Below are 16,714 nucleotides of genomic sequence, written 5' to 3' on the forward strand. Positions count from 1 at the left end.
TCATCCGGCCCGCAGGAGTAATTTTTTTCCCCGTAATCATCTGGCCCACAGACATACATCATCTCCGGTGCCTCCCGGGCCCGAGGCCGCATGGCCCAGGTGTGGTGACGCAAGGACGCAAGACGGCCTGCACTGGCAGCCACAATGGCGGGGCCACAGAGCAGCGCCGAGCTCTGGCTGCAACACATCCTGTGTAAAGCCGCCGGCACAGCCACGCACCATCTTTGTCTGGGCTTCACTGTCGGGAATGGGGTTGTCAATAGGCCGGGGACGAGTGAGTGTGAGTATTTGAGCCACCGCCTTCAGGATAGAGCTAAGACAATGGTCCGTTGGTGCCCCATGTTCGTGAGCGCTCGTAACTAGGGGACAGTGCTCCGGATGGCGTCTTCGAAGGGGCGGGATCTATGTGAATACGTGATTTGATGCCTGACATCCGGGGCGGGATCCATGTGTACACGTGATAGATGTGGCCCGGCATCCGCTCACAGACATGCGTCCTGGCCCCTATGCAGAACAAGGTTGCCGACCCCTGATCTAGACAGATCTAGATAGGCTATGATATTGTAAGCCACTTAATCTTATTTGCTTTATTCGTCCATTTTCCTCAAGGTTGGAGACCGAGTGGCACAGCTGCATTTTATACCTTTTACTTCCTGTAGTCCTAGAACATGGTTTCCCCCCAGGATTGGAGCAATCTAACGTTGGGAGTTTAGTTAAGAATACAAAAGGCAGTCTGAATGGTACCCTGCTCATGGCCACAGTTTCCTCAAAAGAGATCAAGAGATCAACTTGCATGAAAATAAAACGGGCTGACTATGCAAGTGGTCACCCGAACTGCTGAGAAGGATCATCTTTTACAGCCCTTGGTTTAACAAACATACTGTCACATACAGTAGTGAATAAAGACTTGCTACAGGACTAAGACAATAAATGTAGGCAACTTGCTGCCTAATTGTGAAAAGGAATACAAGACTGAGGAAGAAATATATCCTTCAAATCATTACAAGCACCTCAAGTTATGCAATAATCCTTTCTGAGATAATTTGGTACCTCTCCATCTTTATTATAACTTCGAGACCAGAGCTGTTCATCAAACTACATATCTCAACCAAGCAAGATAGATACAAAATGCTGGAGTAACTCAGCAGGACTGGCAGCATCTCTGGAGAGAATGAATGGGTGACGTTTTTGGTCTAAACCCTTCTTCAGACTGAGAGTCAGGGGAAAAGCAAACAAGAGATATAGATGGGAATGTAGAGAGATATAGAACAAATGAACGAAAGTTATGCAAGGAGGGGGTATAGGGACAGGTGTTGCATCTCCTGCGGTTGCAGGGGAAGATACCTGGGGAGGCAGTGGTTTGGGTGGGAAGCTATGCATTAACCAGGGAGTTGCGGAAGGCGGAAATGGTTGGAGATGAAAAGATGTGACTATTGTGTGTTGTGTGCGATGGCTAATGGGATGAAATGTAAGGACTAGAGGGACTTTGTTCCGATTGCGACGGAGGGGGAGAGTGGGAGCAAAAGCAGATCTGCAGGGTACTGAGGAGACCCGTATGAGGTCCTCATCTATGATGGAAGAGGGGAACCCCCCTTCCCTAAAGAATGAGGACATCTCCGATGTCCTGCTATGGAACATCTCATCTTGGGCGAAGATGTGGCGTAGACAGAGGAATTGGGAGATAGGGATAGTCTTTATGGGAAGCAAGGTGGGAAGAACTGCAGTCAAGTTAGTTATGGGAGTCAGTGGGTTCGTAATAAACGTCAGTTGATAGTGTATCTTCTGTGATGGAGACTTAGAAAGATCTAGAAAGCGGAGGGCGGTGTTGGAGATGGTCCAAGTGAATTTGAGTGCAGGATGTAAATTGGTAGTGAAGTTAATGAAGTCCAAGAGTTCTGCATGGGTGCAGGAAGTAGCACCGATGCAGTTGTCAATGTAACGGAGATAGAGTTTGGGTTAGGGCCAGTGTACGCCTGGAACAGAGATTGTTCAACATACCCTACAAAGAGGCAAGCATAACTGGGTCCATAGCTTTGATTTGGATGAAGTGGGCGGAGTCGAAGGAGAAGTTGTTACAGGCAAGGACCTGCTCTGCTAGGCGGAGGTGAGTGTTAGTAGAGGGAGCAAGACCCTGTTCAACCAAGCAAGACTCTGTTCAAGTAGTGGTAGAATGGCAATTTATGAGAGGTGGCATTCCACATGGAACAATATTGGAACTGTTTTCAGCACTACAGGTGCACAACCTTTTATCCGAAAGCCTTGGGACCAGACACTTTTCGTAATTCAGAATTTGTCGGTCTTCGGAATGGATTTTTTTAGCGTAGATTTTAATGGCTGGCTCAGTGGTAGAGTGCTCGGCTCATATCCGCAAGGTCGCGAGTTTGCGCCTTGATCCCGGCAGTAAACTCGGTCGCGAGTTTGAGTCTTCAATGTCGGTTTTTCTTGCAGAATAAATGTCTGTATGAAATGCTGTGTAGGAGAGGTGTACTGACTGTGTGGGCAGAACTTTGGAAGTGATTGCCCACCAGTCTAAAAAGCCGCTGTGTCTCCCTGTCCCTGGGATAGCAGGGGGGCGATCAAACAGCACAATACCCCCTCCCCCTCCAACTCCAGAGGAATCCGCTCCCCGATGGGTCGCTACGGCGACAAGTGGCAGTTTGCCCACAGCCCGAGCTGCGCCCCCTCATCCGCCACCCCAAGAACAAGACGTACCTTGCACACCATCAGCTTCTGCCCCTACGTGTTCCTCTGGAGTTGGAGCGGGGCTGGGCTGGAGTTGCTGCTGGCTGTGGGTCTCTGGGATCTCCGTGCTTGCAGTGGGCCTGGGGGTCGGTGTCCCGTTGGTCCTGACGTCTCCGGCCACCCCCCTGGACAGGAGCTGAGACTGGGAACTGTACCGCCCTTGCCCCCTCCCTCTGCAACTGCAAACAACCCCACTCTCCTGCAAGGGCGGTACAGTTCCCGGAGGATGGCAGGTGGCTGGAGACGTCAGGACCAACAGGAACCCGCTCCCCGATGGGCCCCTACGACGCCCCGAGCTGCGCCCCGTCATCCGCAACCCAGGTCCCTCTGTAGTTGGAGCGGGGCTGCTGTTGGCTGTGGGTCTATGGGATCTCCGTGCTTGCAGTGGGCCTGGGGGTCGGTGTCCCGATGAGGGGGCGCAGCTCGGGGAACGGCTTCTGGTGGTCCTGACGTCTCCGGCCAGTTTGCAGTTTTCCTCTGGAGTTGGAACGGGGCTGGGCTGCTGTTGGCTGTGGGTTTCTGGGATCTCCTTGCTTGCAGTGGGCCTGGGGATCGGTGTCCCGTTGGTCCTGACGTCTCCGGTGACTCACTGACCTGCTGCAATCGCCGACTTGAAGACAGTGCAAAGCCCCCGCGCCGGTGCAATGGGCGGGGAGCTGGAGAGGGGAGGGAAGGGGTCACACACATGGCCGGGAAGCAGAGGGGTGTAGGTGGGGTGAAACTGAAGCGAGCGACAATCTGCTGCTGCCTGCCCGCTGAGTTAAAAAGTTCCCACGCAAGACTCACGAAACATTGTGTATCGTGAGTCTACCGTGGGAACTTTTTAACTCAGCGGGCAGGCAGCAGCATATTGTCAATTATTAACCCTCCCGCGCAATATACCCTCACCTTCTCTTTTATGAATGGGGATTTAGTTCCCCTTTCTTCGAGGACCGACCGGAGGTTCCGCTGTCACCTCTGCGGGCCGCCCTCGGTGAACGTTTTCAAGGACCTTTCTTCAAGGACCGAAAAAATGGCCGCTATTCGGAGGTTTTCGTTATTTGGATCTTCGGATAAAAGGTTGTGCACCTGTATTTGCTTGGACTGGGAATTAAAAAAAAAAAAATTCAGAGTTGTAGATGTTGCCTTATTGAGAAGGGGTTAATACAGAGGACTACAGAGGAATAAATGGACTGATTAACGCATGTGCGGGAAAGATAGATCGTTTCAACATTGTGGCATGGAACTGTAACTTCTGATGCTTGCACACAGGGCAACGTTTTAGGCGCTTACAGCATCACAGACCTGCAGTAATATCTATAGAGCGAGATAGACAAAAATGCTGGAGAAACTCAGCGGGTAAGGCAGCATCTATGGAGCTGAAATTCAGTGGGCGAGGCAGCATCTATGGTGCTGAAATTCAGCGAGTGAGGCAGCATCTATGGTGCTGAAATTCAGCGAGTGAGGCAGCATCTATGGTGCTGAAATTCAGCGAGTGAGGCAGCATCTCCATAGATGCTGCTTCCAGCATTTTTATCTACCTTTGATTTTTCCAGCATCTGCAGTTCTTTCTTAAACACGATCTGTAATAATAAATAGCTTGAGGCAAATAGGGCAATAAACAAAATGGTGTTGCTGTTTCTCCTCGGTAATAATTTAATGTAATGAATGAAGAGACTTTCTTGCAAAAGGTGCAACTTACATTCCTTCCGGATATATCCTTGTTTGTACATCGCTTCCAGAAAAACATAATCACTGTACGGAGAACGTTCCAACACTACACCTTGACCTGTTGATATAGAAAGAAACAAAAGATCAAAATGTGTTTATCATTTTAATTGACAAGTGTGCATGTCAGTAAGTGTGTGGGTTTTAGGGGGTGGATCTGTATCTGTGCAAATCCACATGGTATGTCATCAATGTGTCTATGGCGTTGAAAGCCGATAGATGACCTTGCATAATGAGTGTTAAAATTTATTATCATGTGGTATCTGATGCTGCCCATGGGCCTTCCATCAACTAGGTCTAGGTTTTTCACATCAGAGGCCTGTGGCATGCCAGAAATAAATTATTTCAAGTCAAGTCAAGTCAAGTCAAGTTTATTTGTCACATACACATACGAGATGTGCAGTGAAATGAAAGTGGCAATGCTCGCGGACTTTTGTGCAAAAAGACAAACAACCAAACAAACTATAAACACAATCATAACACACATATTCTTTTTCATAATAAATAATGGAAGGAAAAACATTCAGTAGTGTTAGTCCCTGGTGAGAAAGGCGTTTACAGTCCGAATGGCCTCTGGGAAGAAACTCCTTCTCAACCTCTCCGTTCTCACCGCATGGCAACGGAGGCGTTTGCCTGACCGTAGCAGCTGGAACAGTCCGTTGCAGGGGTGGAAGGGGTCTCTCATGATATTGTTGGCTCTGGAGTTGCACCTCCTGATGTATAGTTCCTGCAGGGGGGTGAGTGAAGTTCCCATAGTGCGTTCGGCCGAACGCACTACTCTCTGCAGAGCCTTCTTGTCCTTGGCAGAGCAATTCCCAAACCAGATGATAATGTTCCCGGACAAGATGCTTTCCACCGCCGCTGCGTAGAAGCACTGGAGGATCCTCGGAGACACTCTAAATTTCCTCAATTGCCTGAGGTGGTAAAGGCGCTGCCTTGCCTTACTCACGAGTGCTGAGGCGTGTGATGCCCATATCCTCGGAGATGTGGACTCCCAGATATTTAAAACAGTTCACCCTATCCACAGGATCCCCATTTATCCTCAATGGAGTGTACATCCTCGGATGATGTGCCCTCCTAAAGTCCATGATCAGCTCCTTCGTTTTTTTGATGTTCAAGAGGAGGCTGTTATCCTGGCACCAGAGTGTTAGATCAGCCACCTCCTCCCGGTAGGCCTCGTCGTTGTCTGAGATCAGGCCCACCACCACAGTGTCATCAACAAACTTAATTATTGAGTTGGAGCTGAACCTAGCCACACAGTCATGTGTGTACAGGGAGTACAATAGGGGGCTGAGGACGCAACCCTGGGGCGATCCTGTGCTCAGGGTGAGGGACTTCGATGTATTTCCTCCCATCTTGACTACCTGGGGCCTGGCGGTGAGAAAGTCCAGGACCCAGGCACACAGGGAGGTGTTGAGCCCCAATTCCATTAGCTTCCCGGCCAGTCTGGTGGGGACTATCGTGTTGAAGGCTGAACTGTAGTCTATGAACAGCATCCTCACGTAGCCCCCCTTCTGGCTGTCCAGATGGGAGAGAGCGGTGTGCAAGACCTGGGAGACCGCATCGTCCGTGGATCTGTTCGGACGGTATGCGAACTGCAACGGGTCCATGTTCCGAGGGAGGAAGGCGCAGATGTGTTTCTTCACCAGCCTCTCAAAGCATTTCATATTTGTAGTTTTGCTGGTTACAGTTCTTCAGGTGCAGGCCCGCCCCTGGTTACGAATGATTAACCAATGACACCTCGTACATACAAATAAGTTCCAATAAAACCAGTCTTGGGGGGAAAAAAAACCTGTTTCCATGTAACCTCCCTGCAGTGATAAGACACCATTGTTTGAGAACACAGGCTGCTAGTTTTACCACAGGTTCTCAATTGTGAGAGTTGCTTTTCAAATTGACAAGCAATTGCTTCTACTGTCAGTCTGATGACGAGTCCTAACCAAATGCGACCCGACCTGAAGCACTCACTTTCCATGTCCTCAAAAGATGCTGCCTGACCCAGCACTTTGTGTCTTTTTTGCGCTTCCATCGATATTTGTGCCACAAAATTCTATTAAACAATGTAACGGTTATTGATACTTCAAACGATGGAAACTAGTCAATGAGTGTGATGGGAAATCCTGATCCAGTATTACTCTACCAGGCAGGTGAAGACAAACAAATGTTAATTGGCCCTGATTAATACCACTCATTACCATACTGTGGATGAATGGTTACTGAATCAAGTAATTTTGCATATTTTCTGCCATATAAAATTGACGTATACATGTCTGCAAGAACAGCACCCTTTTATCGCCTGGATTTTTTTTAAATGTCAAGGGTTTCTGACATTGTCACCATTTCAGCCAATGAACTCCAGGACTCTCTCTGCCATTCTAAATTGAACTACACTGCTCCGGCTAATCTTTATAAAATTTACATTGAAACATCCCTGCATTTGTTGCAAGCACCTCCAATTTATAAATGAAGGAGCTGGGGGCTTGCTTACCAATGCCCATTTTTTCCTGGTGCCACTGTAGGTGGCCAATATTGTTGGTTCTCTGCACAATCAAGTTGGGCAAGTGACTATGCCTTCTAGAGATTGATGCAGAAAGCCACCCATGCATGCTTTGACAGGGGGCAAAACTGGGGCAGAGATTTATCAGAAATCCTGATTAAAAATAGTACAAAATATGTTAATGGTGGTGTACAAAATATTGAGGGGTATTAATAGGGTGAATGCACAGTCTTTTACCCAGGGTGGGGGAATCATGAACAAGAGGACATAGGTTTAAGGTAAGACGGGAACGATTTAATTAGAACACAATGGGCATCATTTTCCACTCAGTTGGTGGCGAGTATATGGAGTGAGCTGCCAGAGGAGGTAATTGAGACAGGTACAATAACAAAATTTAAAATACACTTGGGCAACTACATAGATGGGAAAGATTTAGAGGAATATGTACCAAATGGGGGTCAAAGGGACTCGCTTAGGTGAGGTATCGTGGTCAGCATGGGCGAGTTGGGCCAAAGGGCCCGTTTCCATGCAGTATGACTCTATGATCAGATAAAAGGCAAACCAAATAGAAAAAACTGTCATGAGGCTAGCTGACCCATTTTACCTATGCAAATCTCTGTAGATTAATCCAATTTGTTCCACACTCCTGTAGCCTCCTGTTTTCCTTCACATATTCACCCAATTTCTTTTAGAAAGCTCAACTAAATGTGCATCTACCCCAGTTTTAGGCAAATAATTTTACTGTTTGCTGCATAAAAAGGTTACTGCTCAATTCTACATCATCTGTCAAGCACCTAAAGCCTCTCATATTGTAAATTATATTCACATTTAATAAAATCTAAACTTTATTTACATTTGATGGACACAAAGTGCTGGAGAATCTCAGCAGATCAGGCAGCATCTCTGGAGAAAAAGCTGGGTGACGTTTTGGGTCGGGACCTTCCTTCAGTCTGAAGAAAATACTTTCAAGAGGGAGCTAGATAGGGCTCTTAAAGATAGTGGAATCAGGGGATATGGGGAGAAGGCAGGAACGAGATACTGATTGGGGATGATCAGCCATGATCACATTAAATGGCTCGTAGGGCCGAATGGCCTACTCCTGAACCTATTGTCTATTGAAGAAGATTCCCGACCTGAAATGTCACCCAGCTTTTCCCTCCAGAGATACTGCCTGATCCACTGAGTTACTCCAGCACTTTGTGTCCATCTCTGGTATAAATCTGCATCTACATTTACTCGGTTAGTTTTTTTCTGCAAGAAATCCGCACCTGTCGAGAGGAGATGCTCCAGTGCATCCGAGTACTGCAGCGTGCGAACGTGGTACATCCAGGCTTGCAGCCGATAGGAATTGCCATCCGGAGATTTGGGATCGGTGTAGAACTTTTCCACACTGCAGTTACCATGAAATTCAGCGCTTAGCTGCTCGCCGTCATTAGTCTTCAAGTCCCAGTAATTGATAGTAACCTCTGGGATGTACAACATGTCTGTAAAAAAGCAAATTTGTGATAAATTGGAGGTAGAACATTGTAATAAAATGCAAGATAACGCCTTGTACAAGAATCACATATTTAGGGTTAAAGAATAGGAAAAAATATTGGTTCACAATGAAATATCAGATTGTAATTACATGATTTAGACACGTTTCACATGGAAGGAGATGGGTAACAGGCAGCAGGGCAGGTGAATCTCAGCAGTTCCTAGCCCCTGCTGCATCTTGGTTGTTCACTTGACCTGGTAGTTAAAATGAGGAAGGCAAAGCTCTACAGAAAATGCTGTTTCACCTCTTCTTTTCACTATGAGATTGTGCACCTGCTTTTAAGGTCAATTTCAGGGACGAGGGAAGACCCTGACTCAATTACTGATTCAGACCACCCATAAACATCTGTAGGAAGGTACTGCAGGTGCTAGTTTACACTAAAGATAGACACAAAATGCTGGAGTGACTCAGCCGGACAGGCAGCATCTCTGGATAAAAGGAATGGATGACAGTTCGGGTCGAGACCCTTCTTCAGACTGACGTTTTGGGTCAAGACCCTTCTTCTGAAGTCTGAAGAAGGGTCTCAACCCAAAATGTTACTCATGAACTCATCAACCCAACAGTATGAAATCATGCAGCACGATAGGTTGTTTTACAGTATAAACTTTATACTTTAGAAATACAGCACAGAAACAGGCTCTTCAGCCGACCAAGACCGCGCCAAACAGCGATCAGCCCATACACTATCCGAATATCCGAATCTGAATGCACCAAGTAGTGAAAGGCTTAGATAGAGTGGATGTGGAGAGGATGTTTCCACTTGTTGGAGAATCTAGAACTAGAGGTCATAGCCTCTGAATTAAAGGACGTTCCTTTAGGAAGGAGATGGAAAGGATTTTTTTTTAGTCAGAGGGTGGTGAATATGTGGAATTCTTTGCCACAAAAGGCTGTGGAGGCCAAGTCAATGGATATTTTTAAGGCAGAGATAGATTCTTAATTAGTCTGTGTATCAAGGGTTATGGGGAGGCAGGAGAATGGGGTTAGGTGGGAGAGATAGGTCAGCCATGATTGAATGGCAGAGTAGACTTGATGGGCCGAATAACGTAATTTTGCTCCTATCACTTGTGACCTTATCCTACACACAAGGGACAACTTTACAATTTACAGAAGCCAACTAACCGACAAACCTGTACGTCTTTGGAATGTGGGAGGAAACCGGAACACCCAGAGAAAACCCACGTGGTCACAGCAAGAACATACAAGCTCTGCAGACAGCACCCGCATTCAGGATCAAACCCGGGTCTCTGGAGCTGTAAGGCAACAACTCTACTGATGCGCCACTGTGCCGCCCCCACTTCCGCCCAACTTCTGAAGGGCGGATGGTAAAACAAAATAATTTTTCTCATCACGAGTCCCAATTTTTGAAAATCAAATCACTCTTTTCTAATTCTAACAAGACATTTACACTCTCTCCACAAATGCTGTGTGACCTGCTAAGTGTGATAGGTATTTTCTGTTTTTAACCACAACCCTATGTGCCACACCAATGCCTAATCTATTGACTGATTGAAAGATACAGCATGGAAACAGGTTCCTCAGCGCACCAAATCACACCGACCATCGATCATCCATTCACACTAGTTTTATGTTATCTCTTTTTTGGAAATAAGCTTCACGGCTCTCCACTTAACATTTTATTATCTCTGCAAAATTCAATCAAATTGCACAGACAAGATATTCCTTTAACAAACCATGCTGATTATCTTTAAATAATTTGTGCCTTTTTTCAAGTGTAGATTAATCCTGTCTCTGAGAGATTTTTCCAATAACTTCCTTCCCTCTGATGTCAGACTCACAAGCCTGGGAGTATCTGGCTCATCACTGCTTCTCTACCAGAATAAAGGTGCAATATTAACTGCACTTGCGTCATCTGGAGCCTCAGCAATTGCTAATAATGATTTGAGAATCACACAATTGCAGCTTCATAACTCCAGAGACGTAGGTTCATTCCTGACAGGTGTGTGGAGCTTGCACATTCTCCATGTGACTGTGTGGGTCACCTCCATGTGGGTTAGTAGGTTAATTGGCTGCTCTCAGTGTATTGGTGAGTGGTAGAATCTGGGGAGAGAAGATGGGAAAGTGGGAATAATAATAAAATGGGATTAATGAAATATGAATATAAATGGGTGGCTAATCGTGAGTGCAGACGGATGGCTGAAGAAGCTATTTCAGTGCTGTATTTCTGTACATTTCTATTTTTAAAATCCTCTGGGCCTCAATCTCTTCCCTTGCCTCCCACAACAGCCAGGGATATATTTAAATGTTTACATATATACTTTTAAGCCAAATAAAACCTCTAATACCTCCTCCTTTTCAATGTTAAAATGTTTTAGAATTTCATCAATTCCTTGAATTCTCCAACTATACTTTTCTTTTGTTTAGTGAATAAAGATGATAAATATTCTTCTTTGACTTCACCTGCATTTTCACGCTGCACACACAGATTGGAGGGCGCCAGGGATAGAACTAGTGTACGGGTGGTCACTGGTCAGTACACACTCGATGGGCTGAAGGGCATGTTTTCACGCTGTATCTCCAAAGTATAAAGATTGCTGCTTTGACTCTGTTGTTCTTATCATAATTATAAAACAGCAATAGGATTTCCCTTCATTTTATCTGCCAGTGATACTTTGTGCCCCTTCCTTGATATCTATGTAAGTTTAAGAGGACTAGGAGCAGGCACAAGATATCATTGAAGGACTTCTTTTTCAGTTCCCTACACCTGCCGTGCACCTCCTTTTTTATCTTTAACCAACCTTCAAAATACTTGACATCCAGGGTTCCTTGTTGAAATCCTCTGTCTCAATTTAAAATTGCTGTAATACTGTTGCCCTCTCAATTGCTTCTTATGACTCTTATGGTCAAAGTACACAATTTGCCAACTGTGGCCGAATAAATGTTTTTTCCAAACACACGTCTATTAATTTCTTACTTTTGTATTCAATAGTGATATGCAAAATATTAAAACTATGATATTCATGCTGGTTTTTGATGCTTAAGGATATATTGTTAGCATTCTTGCCAGCAAGTTTATTTGGCTACACAAGTGTCTTATTAGTTAGGGTACAATTTCTTCCATTGACATCTTTAGAAAGAGTACTCACCCTTTGTTTTTGCCACTTCACTAACTCCGTCAATCTATACCCCGCCACTTTTCAGGACCTTCAATTCTCTAATACCTGCTATGCTCCTTTCATTTAACTCGTGTCCAAACATGGATTCCTTGACAAAATAAATGAATAACATTTTCGTTTCATGCCTGTTGCACCTCCAGAAAACTGTATAATAGTCATCTTCGGAATGTGCTTAAAACTTCAGAAAATGTCAGTGATACATTCAAAATCCTTGGCTGCCTGGCTACTGGTAACCAAAGGTTGTGATGCTTTATAATACATGCTCAACAAAAGTAAAATTGAACACGTTTTGCTTGCCAGGCTCCTGTGATGTCCCTTAAGGCACAACACAATTCAAGTTGCCTTTGACAATGTGTTTAAAAAAATTTTTTTTTTAAATCAGGCACATCCATGCCCAAACACATTCAAACCTCACACTGAATTAGCACTGAATAAACAACATTCTTTGCAGCTATAGCACATTAGATATCACAATTGTTGCCATTGGTGATTTTTACTATCTCATGTTCGCTCAACATTTTAAAACACTTTGCTTCCGATTCTCCAAATAGTGACAGATTTTTTTGTTTTAATATACTTTCAGACATGACTTTGGTTTTATAGTTCATCCAAAGAAAAACTGCACTCTTGACAACACAACATGTTGTGTTACCATGATGGATTACATACTCAGATCCAAAGAATGTGTATGATCGTCTGACACAGAGCCTGGAGCATTAGCACTTGAGCCAAGCTCCAAGCGTAACAAAGGATATATTTACAAACAGCGGGAAGAAGCGTGGGAACCCATACAGAGGCAGATGAGGCTTACAAAACCAAACTTTCCGTAGGATGCAGAAGATTATTGAGTAGTAAAATCAAAATTTGAATTTAGCATTCAGACTTTTTGTGAAAAGCATGAGAATTAAACAAAAGAATAAAAGAACTATCAGAAAGGTAGTAACATGTGACACAAATGTAGAAAGTACTGCAAATGGCAAAAATTGGATCCAAGATCAGGGAAGACGTTTTATTTGTGAAATTCACCATTCCTGGTAGATAAAGGAATAAATAGTAAGATACTTGTGCAGCCAAATAAACTTGGTGGCAAGAATGCTAACGATATATGTCTACGTCATGTAATTGAATTCTGATATATTCTGGCATTCGGCTTTTCTTTGTGAACCAATAATTTGCTGTTTACAATTCCTAATTCCTTTGTATTCCAGTCCAATATATGAATAAAAGTGATAATGATGGAAGATTAGTAGATAAGCTTGCAGATGACCCAAAAATTGGTCATGTTGTGGATAGTTAGGAAGGCTGTTAAAGACTACTTTTTCAAACCTCTTCTCTCTTTATCAACACAATTTTGGCTCAAACATAGACACAAAAAGCTGGAGTAACTCAGCAGGACAGGCAGCATCTCTGGGGAGAAGGAACGCATGATGTTTCGGATCAAGACCCTCCCGAAACATCACCCATTCCTTCTCTCCAGCTTTTTGTGTCTTTCTTTGGTTTAAACCAGCATCTCGATGCATCCCAGATCGCCGTGTAGAGGCCCGGGTCGGGGCCCGGCCAGGACCTCAGGGGTAGAAGCCTGGGTCGGCGAAGTGGCCAACGGAGCCCGCGGCTGAGGCCCGGGTCAGCACCATGGAGGTGTGAAGTGGGGCGTCGACAGCGTTGAGACCTCGGTGGCGGTGAGGCGGTATCAGCAGTGAAGCCTCGGGACGATGGGGCCTCGGCGGTGGTGAAGCCTTGTGGCGGCAGTGATGCCTCGCAGGTTGACCTGCGGTCGACGAAAGCCGTGGAAGACCACCATGCGGTGCGGGAAGGGGGACCACCGTGAGGGATGTGGGGGGGATGATAATGGACAATGGGGGGGGGGGGGGGGGGGAGGAGACAGGACAATGGGGAACCGGCATGGGGGAACTGTTGGGCATGGGGGGGGGGGGGAGACAAAAGGGAGAGCCGGCGTGCTTTGTAACTTTGTCAGCGCCGTAGGTGGCTGCTATTTGTATACATTGTGTATGCAAGCAAATAATTTAATTGTGCTTAGCTCCAGCATTTTGTGTCCTATACATATAAAAGGTGTTGTTATACTGGAGAATGTGCAGAGGAGATTCACCAGGATGTGGTCTGGAATAAATGACTATAATTGCAGGGAGAGAATGGATAAGCTGTGTGTGTTTATCCCGGAGCAAAGATAGTTGAGGAATGGGTGACCTGATACAGGAATGTTAATTTATACACGGCATAGATAAGGTAAATGGTCAGAATCGTTTTCCCCATGGTGGAAATTTCAAAAAACAAGAGGGTATTTGCTTAAGGTGAGAGGAAGAAGCTTTAACTAGGATTTGAAATGGTTTTTTTCCCCACAGTGGTTGATTTCTGGAAATGACTGACAAGAGGTGGCGGAGTCGGATACAATTGTTTAAGAGGCATTTAGCAGACAGTTGAATAGGTAAAGAAAATGGGATTGGTGTAGATGAGCAACAGTCATGTGGACATGGTGAGCCAAAGGGCGGTACAACTCCGTGACACTATGAACAGGTCTTACCTTTCAACTACTGCACAGTGATGGCTGCAATCCATAATGCTACATCAATGACTTAAACCATTCAAAAGGGTCAATATATTAGGCAGAAGCACGTCAATAAGAAGCATTCAATGTCAACTGCACAATGGAACATTAAACAAAAGCAGCACTTTACCTAGTTTGTCAGCTAATTTTTTGGCGATGTCACCTTTTCCAGAGGACAAGTTTCCTTCGACAGTGATGATTTTACTGTTCTCCTTAAACTTGCTCATTGTTCTTTCTCCTAGAACATAGGACAACCATCCATACATGATGTTCCTCTGGGAGCTTACATGGATCCGAACCTGCACCATGGAAGAAACAAAGACAAATTGTTAGATGTACAGCAAAGGATCTGCTCTTTTAACATTTTTTCAGTAGTTCACTATTTAAATAAAGTTACTTGTACGTGCCAAATTAATAAATGTTCCTGACTGCTTCATTGCTTTTACATAAAAGGTTGTGCAGGTAATGTCACACTTTCCCATACCAAACCTGGACAAAAGGATGGGTGGCTCAGTACACAGATAGTCTACCAGCTGTCATTCTGAACTAATGCAGAGTTTATGTTAAAACATAGCCCAGTGATTTCTCACCTTCGGTATAAGCTTTAGCTGAGAGATGGCAATGCAATAAAAAACCAGGAACCTGAATGCTTAAGTTTCACACCAAAGCCTGAAATACATAATATAGGCCAACAAACTACAGCAAGAGCTGAAGGTGTGCTGTGATATCTTTGCAATGAACTCAGGGTCAGGACTGTTCAGACAAATCCCAAATAAACTAGAAGAGACTAGCAAAACTTCATCTTCCACTAACATCAGGACACAACAGATTTGGTTGGGGGAGGGTCTCATATCTTACTGCTGCAGAATGATAAACCACACTTCTGGTCTTGGATCACATTATAAAGGAAATCAAAACTGTTTTTAAGATCAAATAATAAGCAAACCTAAACAGTAATTACTACTATCCCAAGAATGGCTCCTTGGTTTAATGTCCTAGGACCAGCAGCCCAGGGACCAAATCAGTGATTATAAAATAATGAGGCTCCATTTTTCCAATACACATTTTTGACTTTCAGTTCAACAGATTTACAAATGTTAATAATTTCATTTAGAAACATAGAAACAGAAAATAGGTGCAAGAGTAGGCCATTCGGCCCTTCGAGCCTGCACCGCCATTCAATAAGATCATGGCTGATCATCCAACTCAGTATCCTGTACCTGCCTTCTCTCCATACCCCCTGATCCCTTTAGCCACAAGGGCCACATCTAACTCCCTCTTAAATATAGCCAATGAATTGGCCTCAACTACCTTCTGTGGCAGAGAATTCCACAGATTCACCACTCTCTGTGTGAAAAATGTTTTTCTCATTTCGGTCCTAAAAGACTTCCCCCTTATCCTTAAACTGTGACCCCTTGTTCTGGACTTCCCCAACATCGGGAACAATCTTCCTGCATCTAGCCTGTCCAACCCCTTAAGAATTTTGTAAATTTCTATAAAATCCCCCCTCAATCTTCTAAATTCTAGCGAGTACAAGCCGAGTCTATTCAGTCTTTCTTCATATGAAAGTCCTGACATCCCAGGAACCAGTCTGGTGAACCTTCTCTGTACTCCCTCTATGGCAAGACCCTTGCAATTTGACCCTTGCAATCTCCTGAGATCTGCCCAAAGACAATGGTTCTTTTGTCTTTTCACAAGAACAATAAAAAAACACTTTTTGAAAAGTACAGTTAAAAAAAAAATCTCATCCCAAAGCCTGGAAGGGACTGCATCGGAAATAATTCCCAAGGACTCTCAAAACCAAAGATAAAGAGCGGAGCAAGATGGTCCACTCCAGCAAAATCCAGGACTAACGTGTAGTACGGAACGGAGCGAGACATCTGCCATTTTAGCAAACCCGACCCGACTTCCGTGGAATGTGTCATCAGCAAAGATCATAGAGCGGTCGGGTCGGGTTGGTTTCTTTATTTGAAAATAGAAATGAGGAAAAATATCAAGGGAATGATTTTGTATGGTAATTGAAAAGTTTCTGAAATACTACCTTAGAATGGAATCGGAGCATGCAACAATTGTCTTTTTTGAGGAGGGCGGATGAGAACTTTGGCTTACAGCCCAGGATGGAATTAATTTTAGCAAATGTTTGCTTGCTGTCAGAGCAATATTTTCATGGCCTGCATTATCTGCAATTTGAACATTAAAAATGGCATGAAGGAGAGGGCAATGCTTAGGAAGGAACTGCAGATGCTGGTTTAAACTGAAGATAGACACAGAATGCTGGAGTAACTCTGCGGGCCAGGCGGGATCTCTGGAGAGAAGGAATGGGTGACGTTTCGGGTCGAGACCCTTCTTCACACTGAAAGTCTCTTTCCCGTTACATGGAATTCGAAATATTTTTTTAATTATGGGTAGCATTTCGGAGATTTGTAGAGAAATGGAACACTTAATATTGAGGCACCGTTACTGTAAGCCGACGCTTAAAATGCCTGTGTTTTAAAATTAAATATTTCTTTGCTGTAAAATAAATAGTTACACAT

The 16,714-nt window shown here is 44.6% G+C and overlaps 1 protein-coding gene across 1 annotated transcript in view; it reads right to left on the minus strand.

Moving 5' to 3' along the window:
* Positions 1–16,714, minus strand: part of ndufa10 (NADH:ubiquinone oxidoreductase subunit A10) — an 82,629-nt gene that overhangs the window by 61,486 nt on the left and 4,429 nt on the right. Inside the window, exons 2-4 of the mRNA XM_033024533.1 lie at positions 14,311–14,479; positions 8,215–8,430; positions 4,424–4,510 (exon numbers count right to left, since the gene is read on the minus strand). Of these exons, the coding sequence (XP_032880424.1) occupies positions 4,424–4,510; positions 8,215–8,430; positions 14,311–14,479 (472 nt within the window). The remainder of the gene's footprint in view (positions 1–4,423; positions 4,511–8,214; positions 8,431–14,310; positions 14,480–16,714) is intronic.

This window comes from Amblyraja radiata, chromosome 7, assembly GCF_010909765.2.
Source record: "Amblyraja radiata isolate CabotCenter1 chromosome 7, sAmbRad1.1.pri, whole genome shotgun sequence".
In the NCBI taxonomy this organism is placed as follows: Eukaryota; Metazoa; Chordata; class Chondrichthyes; order Rajiformes; family Rajidae; genus Amblyraja; species Amblyraja radiata.